The sequence below is a fragment of the Lissotriton vulgaris genome, chromosome 1_1 (genome assembly GCF_964263255.1).
Source record: "Lissotriton vulgaris chromosome 1_1, aLisVul1.2, whole genome shotgun sequence".
NCBI classification, from domain to species: domain Eukaryota; kingdom Metazoa; phylum Chordata; class Amphibia; order Caudata; family Salamandridae; genus Lissotriton; species Lissotriton vulgaris.
The window spans coordinates 47452761-47476945 of NC_141685.1; the positions used below are offsets into that span (position 1 = coordinate 47452761).

Below are 24185 nucleotides of genomic sequence, written 5' to 3' on the forward strand. Positions count from 1 at the left end.
TCACCGACGACTTCATCAAACTCCTCGTCTCCCGCGTCGTAGCTTTCTTCCTCCGACGCCGGGCTAGAGTCCGAAACTTGAAAGACATTGTCGTCTCCAACGTCTTCTTCGAAGATGTTGTCTGGCGGGGGCACAGATAACTGGGCCTGGAGTCTAGCGGCCCGACGAAGCTTGAGAGTCTTCTTACACCGGAACTTTGAACAGGCCATACACCTGTCCTCGTCATGGTCCGGCGACAGACATTTGTTGCACACTGGGTGCACATCGAGGTGTGAATACTTGGAGGTGCACACCGGGCACCTCTTGAACGGAGTTCGTTCCATGTCTGGAGCGTCGTGTAGGCCCGTCCGCGCCGACAGCACGCGGAAGGGTAGCAAGAGTTCGGAGCTGAAGAATAGTCAAACCCGAACGAAAAACGATACCGGCGCCAAGCCTAAAGACCTTTTGGTCTTGAGTTAGGAAAGTTAAACTATTATCGATTCCGACAGACGGAACCGAAAACACATCCGAACCCAATGGCGGAAAAAAACAATCTGGGGATGGAGGCGATGCCCATGCGCACTGTAGTCCAGGGGAGGAGCCACCTATCTCGTGATACTTCGAAGACTCTTCCAGGACAACAATGTGCAATCATCCGGACCCAACACTAGGCGGCGATCTATGCACAGATATGAATTCAGCAGCCCACATGCCTCGAACATATATTTTAATGTTGTGTTATATGTTGGCATTGTGAGTTGCTTACTTTTGTTAAAAGCAGGTAACACACATAATCTAGTTAATCTTCTATCATATCAGCCATGCATCATAGATAGTTTGAAAAACACTTCTTGGCTATTTTGTATTGTTACTATATTCAAAATTATCCGTATCAAGTCATTTACCTACATGGCTTATTATTGATAGTGGACCTGTCAGTCGTTGAGGGCCCAGGTGAGATGTGACAAGTTCAGGGAAGGGATGGATTCTCAAGCTATGCCACAGCAATGAAAACGACTTCCATTCTTCATTGCTCTATTAGTGAATATCTAGATTTTGAAACTGGTATCCATGTAAGTTATACCATTAACAGGGCCAGACTGGAAGCTAAATCCTGCTCTGGCGAATATATTCAAACCCGCCCTGCACTTCAAGAGGCTGAGAGTGGGCTGAAGCTATGGGGGCATGGCTTGGCCACCCAGGAAGCCCATTCTGTTCTGAAAATAGCCCTATCACCTGCAGCCCATCAGGGGAATGCTAACGTGGCAGTATGGCCAATCCGGGCATTTTACAAAATGCACACTGTAGCAGGAGCAGCTTTTCAAACATGAGACGCGGTACACAGATCACCTCGTTTCAGTGAGTCTTTCTCTAAAGGAACCAGTTTGAGGCAGAATTACAGAAGCCCTCGTGGGTATTGTGGAGGAGGCGGTAGGATGCCGTAGAGGTCAATAAAACTCCTCTGCATTATACTACAATGCAGACAGCTCTGTAACGCTGCACATATACCATAAAATGAACGCAGAGATAAATAGGTCTGCCCAGGGTCACATGGTTTCAGAACAAGTGTTTAAATCTGGATTAGACAAGTAAAGTTTGATGTAGAGAATGGCGGTAAGTAGGCACACCTGTATCTGCTGCACCTTAAGAAAAGGCTCCACCACCCCACCCACAAGCTGCCCTCACCCAGCACCCACTGCGAGACTATCAAATTTAAAACAGCCCTGGCAACAAATTATTAATTCAGCTCCCATTTGCACCGAGTGAGTGACCCCGGCACTTTGCTCAGTATAATTTTCCTAGGATAATTTTGGAAAAATCAAACTGAAAAGTGCCTGTTGAAAGGTTTCAATTATATACGCTAGTTTTACTGGTTGTTCAGAAGGGGATTTTTTAAATTAAATATTCAAGTACATAAGAGTTTATTTAGCACAGTAGCGCTATTTCTACAGTTTCTAATCATGCAAGCACCTATGTAAGAATACCGTTCTTGACGAGAAAAAGATGGTAGAGTTCTGAGACGCTTTCTCCTAATTCATGGATACATTAGTATTTTAAACGGGCCTGCCGCCTGAGAATCTCACAGAGGCCGCCGGGATCACATAACAGGTGCATCACAACTCCTGGGTGCGCTACCGGACTCCAGGTGTAAAAACCGGCCTCCAGGTGTAAAAACCGGCCTTCAGGTGCCCTGTACAGCTTTATTCATAGTTGAAACATGACTCACACACATGTTCGTTAATCCTGGGCCCGGGGCCGGCCTCGATTGTCTGGGACTCTCACTCTGGTAATGCGATTATTGCGATCTGAATCTAGTGAACTGTGTGCCTGCCCTGCCAAATTTCTCACTTCATTGAGTTCAAAACTTCATTCTAAAAATGATATTTCTCTATTCTCTCTCTCACCGTCCGTGACCGACTGCCTCCGAACCCAAGTCAGTCCCAGTCCCAGGCCACTGTCCCAAATTTGAAGGGGAGACGACGGCGCTCCTCCGCTCGGGATATCAAAGAAGATGGCTCAGGCTGCTGGCACAGTCAGGAATTCTTTATTTCTAGCAGCAGCGCGAAGCACTACATGCACTCCCCTGCGCTGCCGTCTCCGAGTCTCGTCAGAGGAGCACAGCGCGCGGGGGCTGTCCCAGGGCCGTCATTGGTAGCGCTAAAGATTGACGGCCCTGGGACCCAAACTGGGTGGGTACACCACGCATCCGAATCATCACCGACCCCACCGGTGCGTAGTGTGCGTGCGTGGCCAGTGGCGACGTGCTGCAGTGCACAATCACTGTACTGACTGCAGAGTAGTATAATATTTTTATTTTGTAAGCAGGTGCACAACTCGATGCGCTAAGACAAAGTTGCGGTGGGCGGCGGCTTCAATCAAGGCTTGCACAGATGCTGATGCACTATAAATAAAAAGCAGTGAAGCACTGGCAGGCAGCCGCAGCAGAGAGGTACAGTGAGGGCGAGGCTGAGGCTAACTAACCAGATTGGTGTCACCCCATGATGGGGTGACACCCGGTGCGGTCCGCACCCCCCGCACCCCCCTAGTGACGCCACTGAAAGCACTCATAAGGTTTTTCATCAGTATGGAGTCTCTTATAGTTGGTGAGGCTGTGCCTATCAAATAGGAATTTCTGGCATTCACAGTATTGGTAATGTTTTTTCCCTGTGTGCGTCTGCTCATGTAGAGGGAGATTGCGTTTAAAATTAATGCTTTTCTGGCATTCGGAGCACTGAATTATTTTAATGGTGTGTTTTCTTATGGTGCTTGAAACCATCTCTACCTCTGAATCTTTTCTGACATCAAGAGCACTGATAATTTTATTCACCAGTGTGGATTCTCACATGTTTACTGAGTTGAGATTTTTGGCTGAAACATTTTTGGCATTCAGAGCACTGATAAGGCTTTTCCCCAGTGTGGATTCTTATATGCTCAGTGAGACTGAATTTTTCACTGAAACATCTGTGGCATTCAGAGCACTGATAAGGTTTTTCCCCAGTGTGGGTTCTTATATGCTGAGTGAGACTGCTTTTTTGAATGAAACATATCTGGCATTCAGAGCACTGATAAGGCTTTTCCCCAGTGTGGATTCTTATATGCTCAGTGAGATGGCTTTTTTGACTGAAACATATCTGGCATTCAGAGCACTGATAAGGCTTTTCCCCAGTGTGGATTCTTATATGGTAAGTGAGACTGCTTTTTTCACTGAAACATCTGTGGCATTCAGAGCATTGATAAGGCTTTTCCCCAGTGTGGGTTCTTATATGCTGAGTGAGACTGAATTTTTCACTGAAACATCTGTGGCATTCAGAGCATTGATAAGGCTTTTCCCCAGTGTGGGTTCTTATATGCTGAGTGAGACTGATTTTTTCACTGAAACATCTGTGGCATTCAGAGCACTGATAAGGTTTTTCCCCAGTGTGGGTTCTTATATGCTGAGTGAGACTGTTTTTTTGACTGAAACATATCTGGCATTCAGAGCACTGATAAGGCTTTTCCCCAGTGTGGATTCTTATATGCTTAGTGAGACTGCTTTTTACACTGAAACATTTGTGGCATTCAGAGCACTGATAAGGCTTTTCCCCAGTGTGGATTCTTATATGCTGAGTGAGACTGCTTTTTTGAATGAAACATTTCTGGCATTCAGAGCACTGAAAAGGTTTATACCCAGTGTGTGTTCTTATATGCCAAGCGAGACTGCTTTTGTCAATAAAACATTTCTGGCATTCAGAGCACTGAAAAGATTTTTCCCCAGTGTGGGTTCTTCTATGCCAAGTGAGAATACTTTGGTAACTGAAACATTTCTGGCATTCAGAGCACTGGTAAGGTTTTTCCCCAGTGTGGGTCCTTGTATGTATAGTAAGTGCTCTTTTGTCACTGAAACATTTCTGGCATTCAGCGCACTGATAAGGTTTTTCCACAGAGTGGGTTAATGCATGTCGATATAGACTCGCTTTGATACTAAACCTTTCCTGGCATTCAGAGCACTGATAAGGTTTTTCCCCACTGTGGATTCTCAAATGCTCAGTGAGATAAGATTTACGGCTGAAACTTTTTGGGCATTCAGCGCACTGGTAAGGTTTTTCCACAGAGTGGGTTAATGCATGTCGATATAGACTCGCTTTGATACTAAACCTTTTCTGGCATTCAGAGCACTGATAAGGTTTTTCCCCAGTGTGGATTCTCATATGCACAGTGAGATAAGATTTATGCCTGAAACTTTTTTGGCATACTTTGCACTGAGAGTGGTTTGCCCCAGTGTGCATTGTGTCAAATTCTGTGAGATAAGATTTATGGCTGTATCTTTTTTGGCACATGTAACTTTTTTTCCCCAACTTAGGTTATTTTGCCTTGATTGAGGCGGTTTTGAACACTGAATTTGTTCTCACAGTCCGTGTTTTTATAAGGTGTATTCCTAGAGTTAATATCTCTACGTTTAGTTTTCTTTTGCTTATATGCCACAGTAAGAGTGAACCCGATTTTAGAGTTGGGCTTGTTTAGATAATGTTCAGCATTTATCTCTAAAAAGAAATTGTGTGTAATTTTCTTAACACTTCAAGTGAGCAAAATATGTCTGAAAGCAGCCCCGTAACACCTGTTGAAATATTTCTAGCAGATAATAGTCTTTAGGTTATAGCCTATCCGGCAGCAACCTATTTTGTGACTGAAGATTTTCTCAAATCTATTTGTATAGGTTCTTAGCAATGCAGTGATAAGGTGTTAGTCTGATATTTATTAATTAAACTGATAAGTACCTTTTTGCACTGACGTAATGGCAGTAACTGAGGGCGTTAGAACGTGCACAGTACGATTGTGGATCACGAGTCTCAGAACATCAGTTCCTTTTACCCTTTCTATGTTTGGTGTAAGGTTAAGGTTTGTAGTTCTGAAGACGAGGATTTATTTACATTACCTATAGCGCAACTGTGCTCATTTAATCAATTTTTATATTTAACAGTTTTACATATCACTCATTCACAGCAGATACTGTTGAGGCGATTTACATAGAAATACAGAACAGTACACAATAAAAAATAAACAATCTGAGATGGTCATGAACACAATAAAGTGGTGAATTTTTAAGCTTTTCACAAGAGTGAGCAGAGTGGGTTGTCGTTTTCTACCCAGAGTCAGATAGTCTCAAACTTGTGTAACTGGTTAAAAACGGTTGTTGAACAAAGGTAATTTTCCAATCTTTTGGTTGTTAACGTGTCAGCTTCGGAGTCTTCTCTCAGCGTCTTTTCTTTGATGGTCTGCAGAAGAAAGCTTTTGTTATAACTTTCTTTTATGCAGTGTGTGCTTCCTCTCTGGAATTACATGATGTTTTAGATGAAGGTTATTCTGTGCACAGATTTGGCTTTGCTCTGGGTTAATGAAATGCTAAATTAGAGACTTCACTTACAGTATAGTACTTTCCTCAGCTCCCACTTCCTCGACACACCTAGATTTTGGAAATGGTTTAAACGTAGAATGCTGGATGTCCTTCAGTTTTTCAAAATAATCCTTCTTATGGCACTGACATCAGTTGCCTGGTGCTAAATCTTCCTTTCTTCGTCAGTAATTTCAATCACCTATAGTATTAAAATTAAATACTTAATACATGAAAATTTCCCAAAATATCATTTACAAGCCAAATCAATGCAGAGTTGCAGAATTTTGAAAATGTTGAGCTGTTTTTCATACAGAGCAGAGTGTAGAATTGTAGCCTGAGAGAACGTGGATGTAGGAGTGAGGATTTATAGAATTTTCAACATTTTATTAAGCTCACAAAGGATACATGCAACCTATGGACTTGTAACATAGAATCCCAAAGGCAGAAATTAAAGTCATATGCACTGGCACCAAACAGATATTTAAACAAGCATTTACAATGCAACGGTTTCGCCTTTGCAAAAGTTAGAGCTATTGGCATTGTAAATGACAACATTTTTATTTATGTGTTGGTTTTGAAAACATAAATAAATGGCATTGTCATTTACAATGCCAATAGCTTAATCTCTCGCAAATGCCACACACACACACCCACAGAGAGCCACACCCAGAGAGCCCCCCTCAGAGCCCCCCCCACACACACCCACACAGAGCCACCCACACCGAGCCCCCCCACACACCCACACAGAGCCCCCCCCACACACCCACACAGAGCCCCCCCCCCCACACAGACCTTCCCCACACACCCACATGGAGCCCCCCACACACCCACACAGAGCCCCCCACACACTGTGAGCCCCCCCACACACCCACACACAGCCCCCCACACACTGCGAGCCCCACACACTGCGAGGCCCCCCACACACACACTGCGTGCCCCCCACACACACACTGCGAGCCCCACACACTGCGAGACCCACACACTGCTGCTGTTTACAAGGAGGGGCCGCATGTAAAGGTCAAGTTGGACACAAGCGGAAACAGTTGGAAACAGAAGAATGGTGAGATGGTTGGAAGTTGGTTCAGCTTGGGTATGGAAGGTGACACTAAAGTTACTCCTTTCCTTGTGCTCAAGATGCTTTGCACTGTGTTTAGAGCTAAGATGGACCTTGAACACGAAGCAAGAAGTGTACAAGCACCTGCACTTAGCAACAAGGCCAGGGATGTGAGACTACAGGATCACGTGATACACATAGATCTGGCAATACAGAGAAGGTTGTGAGCGAAAGGATGAAACCAGAAAATGAAGGCTGTCAAACAAGAAAGCGCATCTGGTAATCCGCGACAGGCAACAGTTAAGTTTATCAGAAATTGAGGTTTCCTTTTTTTTTACTTGTCTCTACTGCTATGATTCTGGGTAAAATGTAAGAGTTGTTTTTCTACCGCTCTGAGCTCTGTTGGGGCCGCCGATCCCCAGGTCACTGCAGGCGTCAGCTCACTGCCGCCCATCGCCTGTAGAAAGTGATTTACAAGCTGCTTGAGCCAATTAGCATCTGCGTCTTACAACGGGGGGCTCACCAGGGCACCTCTGAAGTACAAATCGGCCGTGAGGCGGCTTAAAGGTGTCCTCCAGGTGTCTGGGCCTTCTGGACAGGCAGTGTTGTCCTGTAGCTAAATCCACATGGGAGGGTCCTGTCCACCCCGAGAGCCCGGCCTGTCAATACAGCTGCTGAGCGCAATCACAACACGGCTTAGGCGGGATTTGTTTATTACTGGCGAGGTTAAGTAATTGTCACGGGATATGGAGAGCAGACAGGACTGGTTCGGGTGGGCCAAGTGGGGTGGATTCTATAGATGCCCTTTCTGGAGATAGGTGTCGACCTACATTTCTCACTTCCTAACTTCTGAGAACTTAAAAATGTGACGTATTTGTACACCATGTGCCAGTGAATTCGATGCGTGTTCTGCACAGTTGATGGTACTTTCGGCAGCCACCCTTCAGTACGTTTTTCATGAAGCTCTACTGATTTCAGAACTATAAACGCTCTGCGTAACGGGTGACATTACCTCCAATGTACCTTATTTAAATCTTTAAACACGTGAGTGACAACTGCACGGCTGGGACAGCAATGTTACCCTGGGCGGGGTCCAATTTAGTAAAATTGTACTTTAGAAAAACAAATTGTTGGTAAACACCATCATGAAAACTATATGTGTTTTTGAATGAAAAAACAGTTATGCATCATAAGAATGTCACCCCTGTATGTCCCTCATGTCCTTGTACTTAAAGATGCTTTGGAAATTAAAGATCGTAAGTGCTACAATTTATACGAATAACTTTCTATTTTTATTTCAGAAGGAACACTTTTTTGCTTCGTGCGGACAGTGGTCACCATAGCACAGTTAAGGAGCGGAGAGTTGGTAGACGACCTTGTCGAAGAGGGCAGGGAAGGGGCAGGCCGAGGGGGTACTTTGTGGGGCCTTACATGAGGTCAACATCTTTTTCCCCTCTCTGCAGGTAGTTGTGCACCAGCCAGCTAAGAAACAGTGGACTTGTTATAGAGGAATCTAAAATAAAGTTTATTTTGCATGTAACAAGGACTGGCAGTCGTGTACTAGAAGCCCACAGTGTCGTTGCGCTTTGTTCTTTGCTAGCCCATTGTCACTTGAAATAACCGATTGGGCCATGAACTCAGTATAATTCAAATACAGATCCAGGCCCACTCGAGCCAGAGTTTTGTTTTCCTGCTGAGTTCCGCCCGTGGGGGGGCTCTATTACTCCTGGAACAGACTCGGTTTGCCTGTGGCCTCCATCTCTGCTACTCGCGTCCGACAGGTGAGGACGGCTCAGTGGAGTGGTGGGGCGGTGTCCAGACGCCCTAATGAGATTTGGAAGCTGCCGAGCTTCTGAGTGGGGATGAGGTCTCAGGGCGTAATGGCCTAGCGTTTATGCAGACTCCATGTGTGGGAGGATTATTTTTTTTATTTTTTTAAGGGTTGGAGATGTCAATGGAGAAGGTACGGATGCAATATTGAGGAATAAAGATTAGAAAGGGAAAGCACCAGGGCCCTAACGTTTTAGGACTATGGATGGAGTGGGCAGAGCAAAAACCAATTTGCAGTACCTGGCAGCAAAGCTCAAACTTCTTGTCTGGCGCGAGGATGCAGAGCAATGGTTATCGATGTAAAGGGTCCGGATGCCCCAAATTTCCTGGTACACCTACCAGGAAGGGCCACTGGTGGGGCGGAGTAGCGTGGTGGCGATCCGGCGGAAGGCAGATATAGTGACACACAAAACCTTCTTGCGGAAGGGAAATTTTAAAGGGGAGACAAATAACCTAAAACATTCGATCTATACAAAAATACCCAACGCGCAGCTTGGGTGAATGGCAGACCCTCCCAGGGGCCCTGCGGTATGCGCCAGCCCCATCCTGGCACCAGAGGCCATCAGGCCAGCGGAAGTATGCATTTCTGAATTGCATGCTCCTCGTTTGAGAAGAGACCGATATACGAGGACTGTATACCCCGATTGATTGATTTTGTGGGGGAGCAGGCACGGCCTGCCACCCTACCCCGCAGAGCAGCGGCCGCGCCTCTCGCCGCACCCCTCCCAGGTCTCACTACTCAGTCCCACCTACACGGCTCTCGCCCTGCACCCCGTCACTGTAGCCGGTGGCCAATATTAAGCCTGCAAAGAAAGAGCACCACACTCACCGCGGCCCGGGTTCACCAATGCTCACGAATAATCACCGAAAGCAGCTGTAGCTTTCCATCCTCGGGCAGCCTTACGGTCGTTTTCTTACTTTCGTTCAGTTCGTCACTTCCGCTTACCTGCAAGGACAGTGACATCGCGCAGCCCACCCCAGCTCGGAGTAGGGAGCGGGTCGGGTCTGCATCCTCACAGGGAGAGCGAGCAGGCTGGTGTGACGAAGGATGCCAAGACCCAAAAAAAAATAACCCGCCCACCGCCGCATGACGTGGGCAGAAAGCCTAAAAATCGCCGGAACGCCCACGAATCTGCTCCGGCATTGACGGACAGATCTGTCTTCCAATGGCAAGCCTCCATTTATGGAGCTAGCCAATGGAAGACAGAGGCGGGACTAAGCCAACATACTGTTGACATAAGATTTCGCCTGCGTGAAACGCTGGTTGCGCAGCTTTCGACAGGCGAAACCTAAAAAGTCATTGTTACATGTAATCCACTTGCACGAAAGACAAACCATACTGTCTTGAGCAATAACTTCTTAATTTTCTTGGACAGGGTGGCCGGTTCCTCAAGGATAACTTGTTGAAGGTAGGGTAATATTTTTGCTTGGATAGATAAACAGTCTATGGATTCAAATACACGCTCATAGGGTAGGACAGAAAAGAAGGTTAGGATCAGGATAACATTTAGGAACGTGTTTTTAGTTTTAATGTAAAATGTGTTCATGCTCAAGACTGATTTCTATACAATGAACAAGATCAACTAGTAGCATCCAGGGTGATCTTTGTAGATGGATGGCAATGGTTACCACCTTCAAAAGATCCTAGAATCACACTGTTATACAAGGGGAATGGAAAGGGGAGACCACTCGGTCCCCCCGAACGTATGGCTGGGTGCCCCGCCCACCCGAGGAACCTTTGTGGGCGGGGGGCGTGACCCGACCGGTATGCCCAAAGTGGCGTGGTCGGGGCACGCCCCCGCCGCCTAAGAAGGAGGTCCTATAACTCCGGGCCCGGAAGTCCGTGTATTTCCGGGCGGGAAGGAGGATGCCGCCCCGCCCCCCGCTGGAAGCTTACAAGGCGAGGAGGTCTGAGCAGGGGTCCTCTTGTTCTCGCGCTTTGGAGGCTGCACCACTCGACGCCTGTGAGCCCTCAACAAGAGCAAGTCGCGATTTTGAGCGTGGTAATCGTGTGTCTTTCTCTTTCAGTTCCTGAGAAGCGTTTTTGGAGTCCGGAGAGCTGTGGTTAAGCGGATTTGCGGAACAAAACAAGAGCGGAGATGCCGGGGAAAAAGATCGTAAAGGGCGTTGAGATGGAGCGCTTGCTACGCACACTGGTGAACAAGGTTTCATCGATGGATAGGAGGTTTGGTAAGGTGGACCAACTGGGTCGCAACTTGGCCGAGCTACAGAGAAAGGTAGAGGCACAGGCAGGGCCCTCAGGAGGGCCGAAGAAGACTCGGGGTCCTGCCCTGCCGAATGTCACACCAGGTGGCAGAGGGAAGAGCAAGAGAGGCAAGAAAGATGCCAAGGACGCTCCGCTGCCCGAGGAGGTCCCGGTAGCACCGTCCGCACCTGTGCCCGATGGGGCCCCGGTAGCACCGACTACACCTGTAGTTCCGGTGGTGGTCCCGACTGATGGGGGCCTGCCGATCCCAGTGATTGTAACCCCACTGGAGAAGGAGCAGATACCCCCTGAGTTGGCCGCGCACCTGGCGGCGGTCCTGCCATGGCTAAAAAAGGGGGCCACGGGGTCTGCGCCGGCGGTAGAACCCACTGAGGAAGCTAGGCAAATAATTGAGCAGCTTAATCGGGCAAGGGGTGTCGGGCGGGAAATGTACTTTCTCCCCCTCTGCAGGAGACACCCGCAGTGACGCCGGAGAACCAGAAGACGGCGGTTCCAGCCGGCAAAGGAGCGGTTGAACAGGGTAAGAGATCTCTCCCGATCATGGGGGATGGTGTGCTACCTTCTAGGCGGAAAAGCTTGGCGCAACATGTGCCCATGGCAACGAAGGAATTGATTTGGGGCGACAAATGTATAAACATGTTTTCTCTATTGAAGGACAACCGTGAGTTTGAATACGCTAAGAGTCAGAAAGAATGGATGCATCCCGGTGAGTGGAGAGCAAAAATGGCGGAATTCCGGGTAGAGGAATCAATAATGAATTGGGTCATGGCTTTCTCGGTGTTCGTCGCAATTGTGGCGGAAAAATTTCCTGAATTGTTGGCGGATTTGGCATGTTATCAAAGCAGGATAACGAGTTTCCATGAAAAATACGGGGGGGATGTATGGAGAGGTTATGATACTACATTCCGAAAGGAAAAGGAATTTAACAATACATTAACGTGGGATTGTTTGGATACCGTTGCATGGCATGCTCAGTTTACCCCGGATATCGGAGGTGCCGGGGTGGGCCATCTGGTTTTAGGCCTTAGCACCAGAAGCGGGCCCAGCCCTTTCGGACACCGGATGGGGGAGACCAGCAGGCCAGAACGGGGGAAATGGCAACAAGCGCGGGGTGTGTTGGGGTTACAACAGAGGGTCGTGTCCTAAACCGCAAGGCACTTGCAGGTTCAGACACGCATGCGCAGCCTGTGGTAACACCTCACACCCCGAGGCGACGTGCCGATCAAAGAGCAACGGAGCGGGGACCAGAGGAGGGGCGAAGCAGGATGGACACGGCGGCCCATCGGGTTAACCAGACACCCGTGGACATCCTGGCGTTGACCCCCTGGCTGAGTAAGTACCCCGATCATGCGTCCGCAGGGACCCTGCGGGACGGTTTCTCTCATGGTTTTAGGATCCCGGTAGGCGACTTTAGGGGTGCCCCGGTATGCAAGAATCAATTGTCGGTAATGCAGAACCCGGCCGTGGCCGCTGAAAAAATTGCAAAAGAGCTTCGCCTGGGGCGGATTGCAGGGCACTTTGGGGATATACCGACTGAGGATTTTGTTTGTTCCCCTTTGGGGGTGGTGCCCAAGAAAGAGCCGGGCAAATTCTGGCCGATTCACAATTTGTCGTCCCCAAAGGGGGCATCTGTAAACGAGGCAATTGATGAGAACATTTGTAGTGTGCGATATGCATCTTTTGATGACGCAGTCGTCATGTTAACTCGCCTTGGACCTGGGGCATTGTTAGCAAAATCTGACATTGAATCTGCATTTTGACTATTGCCTGTACACCCTGATGATCAGCACTTGCTGGGGTTTGCGTTTCAGGGGAAGTACTATATGGATATGTGCATGCCGATGGGTTGTTCAATCTCTTGTGCTTATTTTGAAATGTTCAGCTCATTCCTGGAATGGGCATTCTCGAAGGCATCGGGACACCGGCATGTGATGCACTATCTAGACGATTTCCTATTCGTGGGCCCAGCGGGCTCTCAGGACTGTGCACGGGCATTACAGGAATTTTGCGTGCTCATGCGTCGTTTTGGGGTCCCGTTAGCGGCAGTTAAGACGGTGGGGCCAACAACCTCCTTGGAGTTCTTGGGTATTGAGATAGACTCTGTGGAGGGTTGCTTTCGCTTGCCCGCGGAAAAAATGGCCAAATTTAGGGCTTCCTTGGTTCAATGTATTAAGAACGACAAAGTATCTTTGCACCAACTTCAGCAGACCGTGGGCCAGTTGAATTTCGCCTTGAGGGTCATCCCGATGGCCCGCCCTTTCTCACGGTCCATCGCGCAGGCCATGGTGGACCTCAAGGAAGGCCACCATCGGACAAGGCTGTCGGCCAAGGTTCGCCAGGACATGCTCATTTGGCTGGCATTCTTGGCGGACTTCAATGGCCGAGTAGTCTGGAGCAGGCCTCCGGCCACGTCTGCAGAGTTGGGTTTATGGACAGACTCTGCGGGCAGCACAGGTTTTGGCGCAATCCTGGGTAACCGCTGGTCGGCACAGAAATGGTGGGAGACGAGTGGGCTGACAAGCAACATTGGGTTTTTGGAACTATTCCCGATATGGGTAGCATTGTGTGCTTCGGCAGGTGAGTTTCGGGACCGATCAGTTGTATTTTGGTCCGATAACATGACTGTGGTTGAATGCATTAATCAGCAGGCGGCGCGCTGCAAATGGATACTCCGGTTGTTGAAGGAGATTGTACTGACATGCTTGAGATTAAATGTCCAATTCAGGGCGAAACATGTACCGGGTGTACTAAATACTGCGGCTGATGCACTCTCTCGTTTCAAAATGCGGCCTTCAGGGAGTGTTTACCTTCAGCGGAGCAAATGGCGGCACCATTTCCCGAGGCGCTATGGCAAATCGGCGCCCCAGACTACAGAACCTCGTGGCAGCCAGTCTAGTGCCCAGGACGAGGAAAGAGTACGAAGGGGCGTTGCGCGCTTACTGTGCCTTTTTGGGTCCAGATTGGGAGAGCAGATGGGGTCAGGAGGAGTCTTTTACCCAATTTTTGGTGGCACTTCACGAGGAAGGCCGGTCGGCGGCGACCGCTAATCGGTATAAGGCCGCCATATCATTCATGGCACAGCTCCAGGGGATCAGAGACCCCACACATTCCTTTGTAGTCAGGAAAGCGCTGCGGGGTTGGCGTCGCTTGGAGGGGCGCAAGCTTGATAACAGGCATCCGATTGGATTTGAAAGATTGTCGGTCTTATTGGTTAAGTTGAGGGAGACATGTACCTCGCCTAACGAGGTGATCTTGTTCAGGGCTGCATTTACACTAGCATTCTATGGGGCGCTGCGAATAAGCGAGCTCGTGGCTGCCAATAAGAAAGATGTAAATGGGGGCTTGCGCAGGAATCACATTCAAGTGAAGGGGGATACAGTGTTGATCACGATTGCCAGGTCGAAGACAGATCAGGAGGCAAGGGGGAGCAGCATAGTATTACAACTTGCTCCGGGTGGACACTGTTGTCCAGTGAAGCACGTCGAGGCTTACTTGAAGCAGAGAGAGGCGACGTGGGGGGGGGCCTTGCTACGACATGCGGACGGCTACCGCTAACGAAATTCCAGTTTCAGAAAGTGCTGACAATCACGATTGCAGCAGCGGGGTTGAACGCGGGTGATTTTGGAACGCATTCGTTCAGAATAGGGGCCGCTACACAGGCAACGGCCAGGGGTATGCAGGCAGACAATGTGAAACAGTTGGGGAGATGGTCATCGGACTGTTTCAAGCGTTATGTGCGATTGCATATGTTATGATTGTGTTAGAAACACACTCACGCTGCCTGTCTTTTTGTTTGGATTACAGTTTCACGAGCCTGTGACGCGGGGCGGAAATTGGGGTCGACCCAGGATCAGCGAACAAGCACTTCACGGGCTACGATGAGAAGTCGATCGGTATGGGTCGTGGGCCACTCATACGTGAGGCGGGCTGGAGAGATATTCAGGGCAGGTGATGCGATTCACACACCTGATAATTTATGGTATAACATATCTTTTCATGGGAAAGGAGGTCTGGGTATCAACCAGTTGCAAGATTTTGTCGAAGATCTGTTAGGGCGGCACAGGTCACCGCCATCCATTGTGGTAATACATGTAGGGGGCAATGATTTGGTAAAATTGGGTAGGCGGGCATTGATAGAGCGCATCCTACACACAGTTAGTTGGCTGGCGAAAACACTCCCGGGTTCAACGATAGCATGGTCACACATAGTCCCCAGGAAGGTATGGAGGGGGGTTTGTCAATTACAGCATTGAATAACTCAGTTTGGAGGGTCAACAACAAGATGGATAAACTGTTTCGGTCTAAACACCTCCAGGTCTGGGCGGCTCACCTGGAGGCTCCATGCTCCTCTCCTGATTTACCTGCAAACTTCGCAAGGACTGTAATCTAACGTAATGGCATTGAATGGCATTGAATGGAACCGAAACGGAATAGAATTGAATTGAATCGAATTGGGCACTTAATGGTCGCGGCTAGAGCACATAAGCGCTAAACAATTTTTCAACCTTCAAACCTTCAATCTTTTAAACACAAACCTGCGCTGGTGGTTCTCCTTTCTCATAGCACGCTGATGTTCCGGTTCCCTGACCCGGCCTGGCTGCTCCGGCGGTTGCTCCGTGACTTGCTCAGCAGCTCCGGGATAGGTTGGATTGGTCTCAGTCTTAGCCAGCGAGTGACTGCCGGCGTTTTGCGGTTCAAGGGAATGTCTCCCAAGAACCCGAATCCGTCGCGTTCGACGAGGAACAGCAAGCAGGCGGCAGCGGCTCCCTCCGCTACTGCCGCCCCAGGAATCACTGCAGCAGCAGCGGCAGCAGCGGCAGCGCCACCTCCGCCCATTGCGGAGGCTGTGACCGAGGGCGTCTCACCAGAAGACAGCAGGGGTCCCGCTTTGCTCGGCGGAAAGAAAGCTGCAGCTGCCGCATCACTTGCATCACTTGCAGAGCCAGAGCCGGCTGTCACCACTAAGAAGCAGAATCCGGTGGAAGATTTGGCCAAAGACAAACAGGTACTGAGATCGCTTACCCCGCTAGTAGGGACACAAACTAAAGGCTCTAAGGGCTCTAAGGACTCTACTCCTAAAACAGCTAAAACGGGGCCTAAATTGACTGTCAAAACGGGGGGGCCTGCTGGAGAAACAGTTTCACACCCTCTAATAAAAGCTGTTATAAACCCAAACGCAACTCAGGAGGGGGGCCAAGTAGCAATGCCTGACACTAACGCTGATATCGATTCTGAAGGACTCTTTATTAATTCCTCGGTTGTACAGCCATCTATAATGGGGGTCAGCAATGGTGACAGTATTGGTGACACTGAACAGCCGCTACTCAAGGGAGGTGACCCTGCCATTCTAGCTCCAGCGCCACAGCCCGATCCCATAAGTGCCACTCAGTCAGCACCCTGTGATCCGCGGCCAACCAGTATGGAAGGACCTAACTCCGGCTGTGTGGGAATACCATCAGAAGCCCACAGGGAGGAAGATGAATGCGGGGCTCAAAATAAGCATACAGTGCCTACAGTGGATATTGAGTTGGACTCTTATGAGGACTATGAAGTAGAGACTGAGACTGAGGATGACTTTATTGATAACAGGGCTAACCCTCTTGTGGGGGGGGTTTGTCTCTAAGATTAAGGCTAAGGGCAAACAAAAAGCAAGGAGAGGTAGCTTGGCTGGTGCTATCTCCAAATGGTCAAAACCTAGTAATAACCAAGCTTTAAGGAAGAACTTGCCGGAAAAAAGCCCACTTAGAAAATGGATTGAAGCGAAGGGCTTGGTCAAAACCATGGCGCTAAGGCTCTCAGGAGCAAGCCCCACAGACTCTATACCTGTACTGGTCAATCCGGACAAAAGCATCTTATTCGACCCTGTTAATCTGCCTCCTGAGGACTTGACAGAGGAAGAACAGCCTCAGGTGCAGGGGAATCTGCCTGTTTCACCTGATGTTCTGGAACCAGCACAGGCCCACGCAAGCGACGCTTTGCATCCTAACATCAATTTAGCTGCCCAAACAACAGGCAATACCAGCTTCCCCTTTCCACGCGGATCAACCTCTGGTCTTGCTCTAGCCTCTTCTTCACCTGTTATGGTTAAAAACAGGGGCAACCCATCAGATGAGGGATCATTGAGACAAGACTCAAGACCGGAAACAGTCAACTCTTCCCCTCTGGACGAAATACTAAAGATACTGAGCAAGCAGCTGAGTAACCAATGTGCAGAAGCACAGGAGTACTATCTCCAACTTAGGGAGGATAATAATAAGATGCAATCCTCTCTATGCGAGCTTACCTCTAAAATTGGGGGGATCTCGCAGGAAACCACGGAACTACAGCAACGGGTGGTTGAGGTGGAGGAGTCTACCACTAAAATGACAGTTGCGGTTGAAAAGCATGATGACCAGCTGACTGCACTACAGTTAAAAGTCGAGGATTTGGAAAACAGGCAGAGACGATCTAATCTAAGACTATTTGGCATACCGGAGAGATCCGAGGGCTCAGACCCGAGGGCGTACATTGTAGGAGTACTCCAGAAAGCTTTCCCTGATCTGGCAGATTGGGACTGGGACTCGCAAATCCAGCGGGCCCACGGTCTTCCCTTGTTTCAAAGAAACAGAGAGAATCAGTTTCCACGCCCCTTTTTAATCTATTTTGGCAACTTTCTTTTGCGCCAGGCGGTCTGGCAGAGAGCTCGCCCTAACTCTCCAGTAGCTGTAGGGGAGTTCTCACTTTTTGCACGATCAGACCTAAGCAGGGATACCATGGATAGGAGGTGGCAGCTCCGTAAATTGATGGACCCCATTAAGTCTCACAGAGGGCAGGTGTTCCTTCAAGAACCCGCCCGCCTTAAGGTTATTAGAAGCGGGCGGACACATTTCTTTAATGATGCTAAGGAGGCAGAATCTTACCTCTCTAGTATCAGGGCCCCCGTCTCCGCAGGTTGGGGGATCAGGGTGGTGGGGGGGGGGGGGGGGGGGGGGTGGAAATCACTTAAAATTTGTTTGCAGGCTGACAGGGGAGAACAAGACGAAGAATCTGATAAAGACATCAAAACACTGATTATTGAATGGTTTATTGGCTGTGCTAGTTGTTTGAGGGCCCAAGACTTATTATTTGACTATTTGAAGTTGGGTCTGATTTTTTGCTACCTTATAAATGCATGTAATAAAATGTCTAGCTTGGAATGTAGCGGGGCTCAATAGTAAAAAAAAAAAAAAGGAAAGGAGGTCTGGGTATCAACCAGTTGCAAGATTTTGTCGAAGATCTGTTAGGGCGGCACAGGTCACCGCCATCCATTGTGGTAATACATGTAGGGGGCAATGATTTGGTAAAATTGGGTAGGCGGGCATTGATAGAGCGCATCCTACAGACAGTTAGTTGGCTGGCGAAAACACTCCCGGGTTCAACGATAGCATGGTCACACATAGTCCCCAGGAAGGTATGGAGGGGGGGTTTGTCAATTACAGCATTAAATAACTCAGTTAAGAGGGTCAACAACAAGATGGATAAACTGTTTCGGTCTAAACACCTCCTGAGTATTCCTCATGGGTGCATATGGGGGGATCGCTGTTATTCACAGGATGGGGTGCACTTGTCCAGGGAGGGGAATGATATTTGGATTGGAGACATAATAGCATGGCTAGTGGGCTTGGAGAGACACGACCTATAGGAGCTTTTGGGGGGGCCATATAGTCGGTCAACTATCCGGCCTGTGGCGGTAAGGTCCTGATCGGTGAGCAGAGATTTCAACGGAGCATCTGAACCAATCAAACAGTCACACCCAGTCAACAGATCTGGATTTAATCCATCACTTTTCTTTAGCACACTCTGCCACCCCAGTTCAGACATGGCCATATGCAAATCAGTCTGCCCCTGTGCCTCATGGGAACAGTCCAGCCCGAACTGCCAAGCCATGCCTTCCCTGGACCGGAAACAAGCTTCCGGGGACCGGTTTCTCACATTTCAGCCGTCTTCGGCCCGGCTTGCTTGAATCCAGTGGCAAAGTGAGCAAGGGACTCACATCTGAGCATACCCTGCCACACTTTATGTATGAGAGATAGAGCAGAATTTTATTTTAGGGAGAATGGGCGGCCTGTTGAATCAGCTTGCGTGCTATAGGGTGAATTCAAGGCAGTGATTTGAGGCCAGACACAAGCCTTGATTGGGAGAATGTCGAAGGAACGTAAATTGAAGTGCGAGGCTCAGGACAAGGAATGTGCTTTCCTGGAGGTTCGCCTGGTAAGTGGGGAATCAGTTTCTCTCCCATTACACCATCAACTGAAGCAGCACACATTAAGAGCACTAATGGAAAATAGTGTGCACTCGTGCGCTGGCTACCCAGCATTGTCTCTATGATGTCGGTGAGAAAGCCAATGAGTTGCTTACATGGTTAGAGAGACAAGACAAAGGACGGAACTGGATCCTTGAGGACACAGACAACAAGGGGACGGAAATACTGGGAGAGACTTCCTGAAAGACCTGACCCTGCAATGCTAACAAATAAGGCCCTAGACGCACTAGACCAAGACCTGACAGGCTAAATAAATAAGCAACGGGACCTGATGAGCTCCCGTTAGAATTATATAAAATCATGATGGATAAAATCAGGGAGAACCTCCAGAGTATGTTTCAGACTGCCTGAAAATAAAGATGTCTCCCGGAGGACCAAAGAACGTCTGAGGTGGCGGTCATCCCAAAAAGGACGAACCAGCAACTGAGTGTGGGTCTTAAAGACTTATCTCCCGCTTAATATTGAGACTAAGGTACTTGCGAACACCCTGGCGATCTGCCTGCGGACAGTAATTGCAACAGTGGTACATCCTGATCAATCGGGCTTTATACCACAGCAGGGAACGCGCTTAAATCTCCGACACCTTAATGGAGTACCATATGCAATAGGGGATTCCTTTGCTGAACCAGTGGCGCTGCTGTTAAGCTCTTGTTTATATTTGTATTTATATTTGTATTGGTTATTTGTAGAGCGCAACTATTGCTCCGGAAGGAGCATCCTGGCGCTAATAAGACAAAGTGCATACAATTACAGGTACAGAGTTAAATGGTTGTCATTACATACTCATCTGGAAGATTGAAGATCCAGGTTTTCAGAAGCTTCCTAAACTGGTTTTCCTGAGTCAGCAGTCTAAGGTGTTTGGGCATTGCATTCCAGGCCTTGGATGATAGGAAGGTTAGGGTCTTACCCCCCTTGGTTTTATAGTTGAATTTGGCCAATTTAATTAGATTTTCTCCTGCGGATCGTAATGTCCTAGTAGGATTGTAATGGGGGAAAAGCCTAATGAGATACTTCGGGCTGGCGCCATTGAATGCTCGAAAGGCGACAATCAAGATTGTAAATAAAATCCTCTTGTGAAGAGGCAGCCAATGTAAAGTCTTTAAGGCAGCTGACGCTGAGGATTTCCTTGGCAGTTTAAGAACAAGTCTGGCCGCTGCGTGTTGTACGCTCTGGAGTTTTTTTAGTGTGGTTTTCTTAACGCCGGCCATCAAGCCATTGCAGTAATGCAAACGTGCGAGGATTAGAGCCACAGTGACAGCTTTTCGTGAGTCGATGGGCAGGAAGTCGAAACATTTCTTTAAGGATTTGATAATACTAAAGAAGCTTCCTGCAACATTCCTCACATGTTGGTCAATTGAAAGCTCGGTGTCAAATAAGACCCCTAGATTTCTTGCTGATACCACAGTTTGTGGGGGAGCAGGAGAGTCTTCAGGCCACCATTTGCTGGGACAAAAATGCTGGGACTTTCCCATAGGAAGAATCTCTGTTTTATTTACATTGCATTTAATATGGTTTTTATCCATCCAGAGAAACACATCCTTCACACAGTTCTTGAGGTTTTGTTCAGCATTGGTAGAACTCTTCTCAAGAGGTACAATGAGCTGAGTATCATCGGCATACGATGTTACAAGTATGCTGTATGATTCAATGAGGGAGATAAGAGGAACCATGTAAATATTGAACAGAAGTGGGCTCAGAATAGAGCCATGAGGGACTCCTGACAATACCTTTTTTTCCTTAGAAAGGAAAGGACCTAATGCAATTGTTTGTGATCTCTCCGTCAGAAATGAGATGATCCATGTCAATACTACCCCCGAGATTCCAATATCTCTAAGTCTCCCTATCAATATTGTATGGGAGATGGTGTTGAACGCCGCTGTGAGGTCTAATAAAATTAGAACAGCGTTCTTTCCTTGGTCCTGCAAGATTTTTATGGAGTCAGTGAGTTCAATCAGGGCTGTTTCTGTGGAATGGTTCGGCCTAAAACCCGATTGTTGAGGATGCAGGATATTGTTGGTCTCTACGTATCTTTTTAGTTCTTTGTATACCATCTGTTCTGTAATCTTGCCCAGAACTGGGAGAAGTGAAATTGGGCGTAGATTGGCCAACTCTGTGGGGGATTTATTGGGTTTTTTCATCAGTGGTTTTACGACTGCCTGTTTCCATTGGCATGGGACTATACCTGTATTAAGAGAGGTATTTACAATCTTGTTTATCAAAGGATTGACCACTTCGATTGCCTGATGAAGAATTCGTGGGGGGCACAAATTGGAAGGGGCACCTGATATGCAAGCAAGAATTACTTCCCTGGTTTGGGTTAGTGACACTGGTGTAAAGATGCTAAGACTACCAGCTGCATTTTCTCCCAGGAGAGACGGGATTGAGGGCTGATAGACTCGAAGAACTGGAAAATCCTTTTGTATGAGGTCAATCTTTTCCACAAAGAAATCTGCAATTTGATTGCAAAGTTCTAAGGAGGGTGGAATTTCCGGCTGTAGGGTTTTTGGATGCGTAAAGGTCTTTACGATGGAAAATAATGTTTTTTGTTTTTGTTTTGCTTCCTTTATGGCGTTAGTGTAATACTCCTTCTTAGCGATTTTAATAGAGGCTAGATATATTTTCCTCTGTTGGACATAAAGGATTCTGTGGGCAGGATCGTAGGTTTTACACCAATTGCGTTCACCTTTCTTACATAATAGGTGGAGCACTGCCAGTTCTGGTGTGAACCAGGGGGCATTCCTCTTTCCTCATTTTTCCATTCTATGGGGATGTTTCGGTGAACGCGTTTTGTAATCTCTTGCTGCATCCAGCTGTGAAAGTGTATTGAATCTTGTTCAGCATTGCCGGACAAGTTGGGAGTCTGAGTTTGTATTATGGGTTGAAGTTTAAAACTGTCTTCGACCTTGGTCCAGTTTATATTATTTTCTGACTGTTGACTCAATTTCAATGAGTTTGGGAGGCGTGACGTTCTGATGCTAAAGGGAATCAGACTATGATCTGTCCAAATTTGTGGGATGGGTGTGTGGATGTTCAGAAGGGGAAAATTCGTGCATATCCCGTCCAGGATATGGCCTGCTTGATGTGTCTGTTTCGTTACCTTTTGTTGTAAATTGAAAATCTCCAGGGTTTGGTGGCAATTAAGCACCTGAGTGTCTAGTTTAGATTCCAAATGTAAATTGAAATCTCCCAGAAGTGTGAAATGAGGGTAACGGAGAAGGAGCTGACCTAGGGAATCGCTCAGTGATTCTAAAAACTTAGTTGTTGTACCTGGGGGGCGGTAAATTAGCCCTCCTGAAAAGGAGGTGGTGTCATTTAGCTTGATGGAGAAACCAAGCCCCTCTGTACCTTTCAGAGGTTCTAAATTGAAAGTGTGACGTTAGCCATGTCTCAGTTATGAGAAGGCAATCCAGGTCCTGCTCAAGAATAAGGTCATTAATGTCCTGACTATGGCCACACATGGAACGGGCATTTATCAGCCCACCTTTAAAATTTAAAGTGTCGGCAGAAGTGGTGGTGAGCGGAGCTGTAGTCTCAACTGGGGGCTCGAGGGAGGTCCATTTGCAGTGTTTACAAGAAAAAGGACCCTCAATCTTACTCATATCCATGTTACAAGCACAAATATTTGTATTATTGAGAGTACGAAGGTCGCTTGCCTGATACAGAAGAGAGGGGTGTGAAGGACCAGAGTGTCCTGCGCCTGTCGCGTCCTTGGCGTGGATGGGCGCAGACGGGCTGCCTATGGCGCGCCTTCGGCGCGCCGCCGTCGCGCCCGCTGCGCCCGCCCGCTGCGCGGACGGGAGGTGTTGTCCTTCATATAGTGGTGGAGGAGGGTGGGAGGCGTCGCAAGACTGGAGTGCTGCCCTTCGTTCTCCCCAAGATGGCGTCGGTCCCTGAGTTCGATCGCATCAGCTGTAAATCGTTGTGCGAGGACCAGGGATCGAGTTGGTGCAAGAGCACGGGTGAGTGCAATGTTTTAAAAGGAAATTAAATCTTCCAGCAGAACACACAATAATAAAAACAATTTAGTCCGTTTTAAAAAAGTGCTAGCCTAACCCCCGGCTTTCCGCCTCAGGGTATAATTTAAATGCACAGTGAAATGTTGTGCGGAGAGTAAGAGGCCACTTTTATACCTGGGAGGGCGGGAGGCATCGCAAGACTGGAGCGCTGCCCTTCGTTCTCCCCAAGATGGCGTCCGTCCCTGAGTTCGATCGCATCAGCTGTAAATCGCTGTGCGAGGACCAGGGATGGAGTTGGTGCAAGAGCGCGGGTGAGTGCAATGTTTTAAAAGGAAATTAAATCTTCCAGCAGAACACACAATAATAAAAACAATTTAGTCCGTTTTTAAAAAGTGCTAGCCTAACCCCCGGCTTTCCGCCTCAGTGGATAATTTAAATGCACAGTGAAATGTTGTGCGCAGAGTAAGAGGCCACTTTTATACCTGGGAGGGCGGGAGGCATCGCAAGACTGGAGCGCTGCCTTTCGTTCTCCCCAAGATGGCGTCCGTCCCTGAGTTCGATCGCATCAGCTGTAAATCGCTGTGCGAGGACCAGGGATCGAGTTGGTGCAAGAGCGCGGGTGAGTGCAATGTTTTAAAAGGAAATTAAATCTTCCAGCAGAACACACAATAATAAAAACAATTTAGTCAGTTTTTAAAAAGTGCTAGCCTAACCCCCGGCTTTCCGCCTCAGGGGATAATTTAAATGCACAGTGAAATGGCCCCTCTAGCGCGCATGCGCCTCAATAATACTGTCTACCGAGTCTTTGCCGTCCGACAGGGATGTTCCTTGTCTCCTCTGCTCTTCACACATGTTTTGGTTCACCAGGACCTCTCATATGGGATATTCCTGTTGATCAGGATATAATATCAACTGGAAGACGTCCTTAAAATTCCTGCTGGTGGCAGGGATCCTGCGGCTGCACTCTAGGTGCACAGTTCAAGTGG

At 48.1% G+C, this 24185-nt stretch overlaps 1 protein-coding gene and 1 long non-coding RNA gene across 2 annotated transcripts in view; both read right to left on the bottom strand.

Moving 5' to 3' along the window:
- Positions 1-3299: 3299 nt before the first annotated feature.
- On the bottom strand, positions 3300-4745 carry LOC147737161 (uncharacterized). The gene is made up of 2 exons (XM_086918854.1): positions 4606-4745; positions 3300-4101 (listed from the first exon to the last, which is right to left on the bottom strand). The coding sequence occupies exons 1-2, from the start codon at positions 4743-4745 to the stop codon at positions 3300-3302; spliced, it is 942 nt and encodes a 313-aa protein (XP_086774980.1).
- Positions 4746-5583: 838 nt separating this feature from the next.
- Positions 5584-24185, bottom strand: part of LOC147737162 (uncharacterized) — a 78898-nt gene continuing 60296 nt past the window's right edge. Inside the window, exons 4-5 of the long non-coding RNA XR_015295538.1 lie at positions 5882-6050; positions 5584-5786 (exon numbers count right to left, since the gene is read on the bottom strand). This is a non-coding gene — a long non-coding RNA (uncharacterized LOC147737162). The remainder of the gene's footprint in view (positions 5787-5881; positions 6051-24185) is intronic.

What these genes read in the sequence shown, in the direction of transcription:
- LOC147737161 (XM_086918854.1), bottom strand. Translation starts at nt 4,745, where the DNA reads ATGCACACTGGGGCAAACCACTCTCAGTGCAAAGTATGCCAAAAAAGT. An exon ending in TGCCAGAAAAGGTTTAGTAT is followed by an intron (nt 4,102 to 4,605) that starts CAAAGCGAGTCT and finishes ATGTTTCATTCA; the next exon opens with AAAAAGCAGTCTCACTCAGC.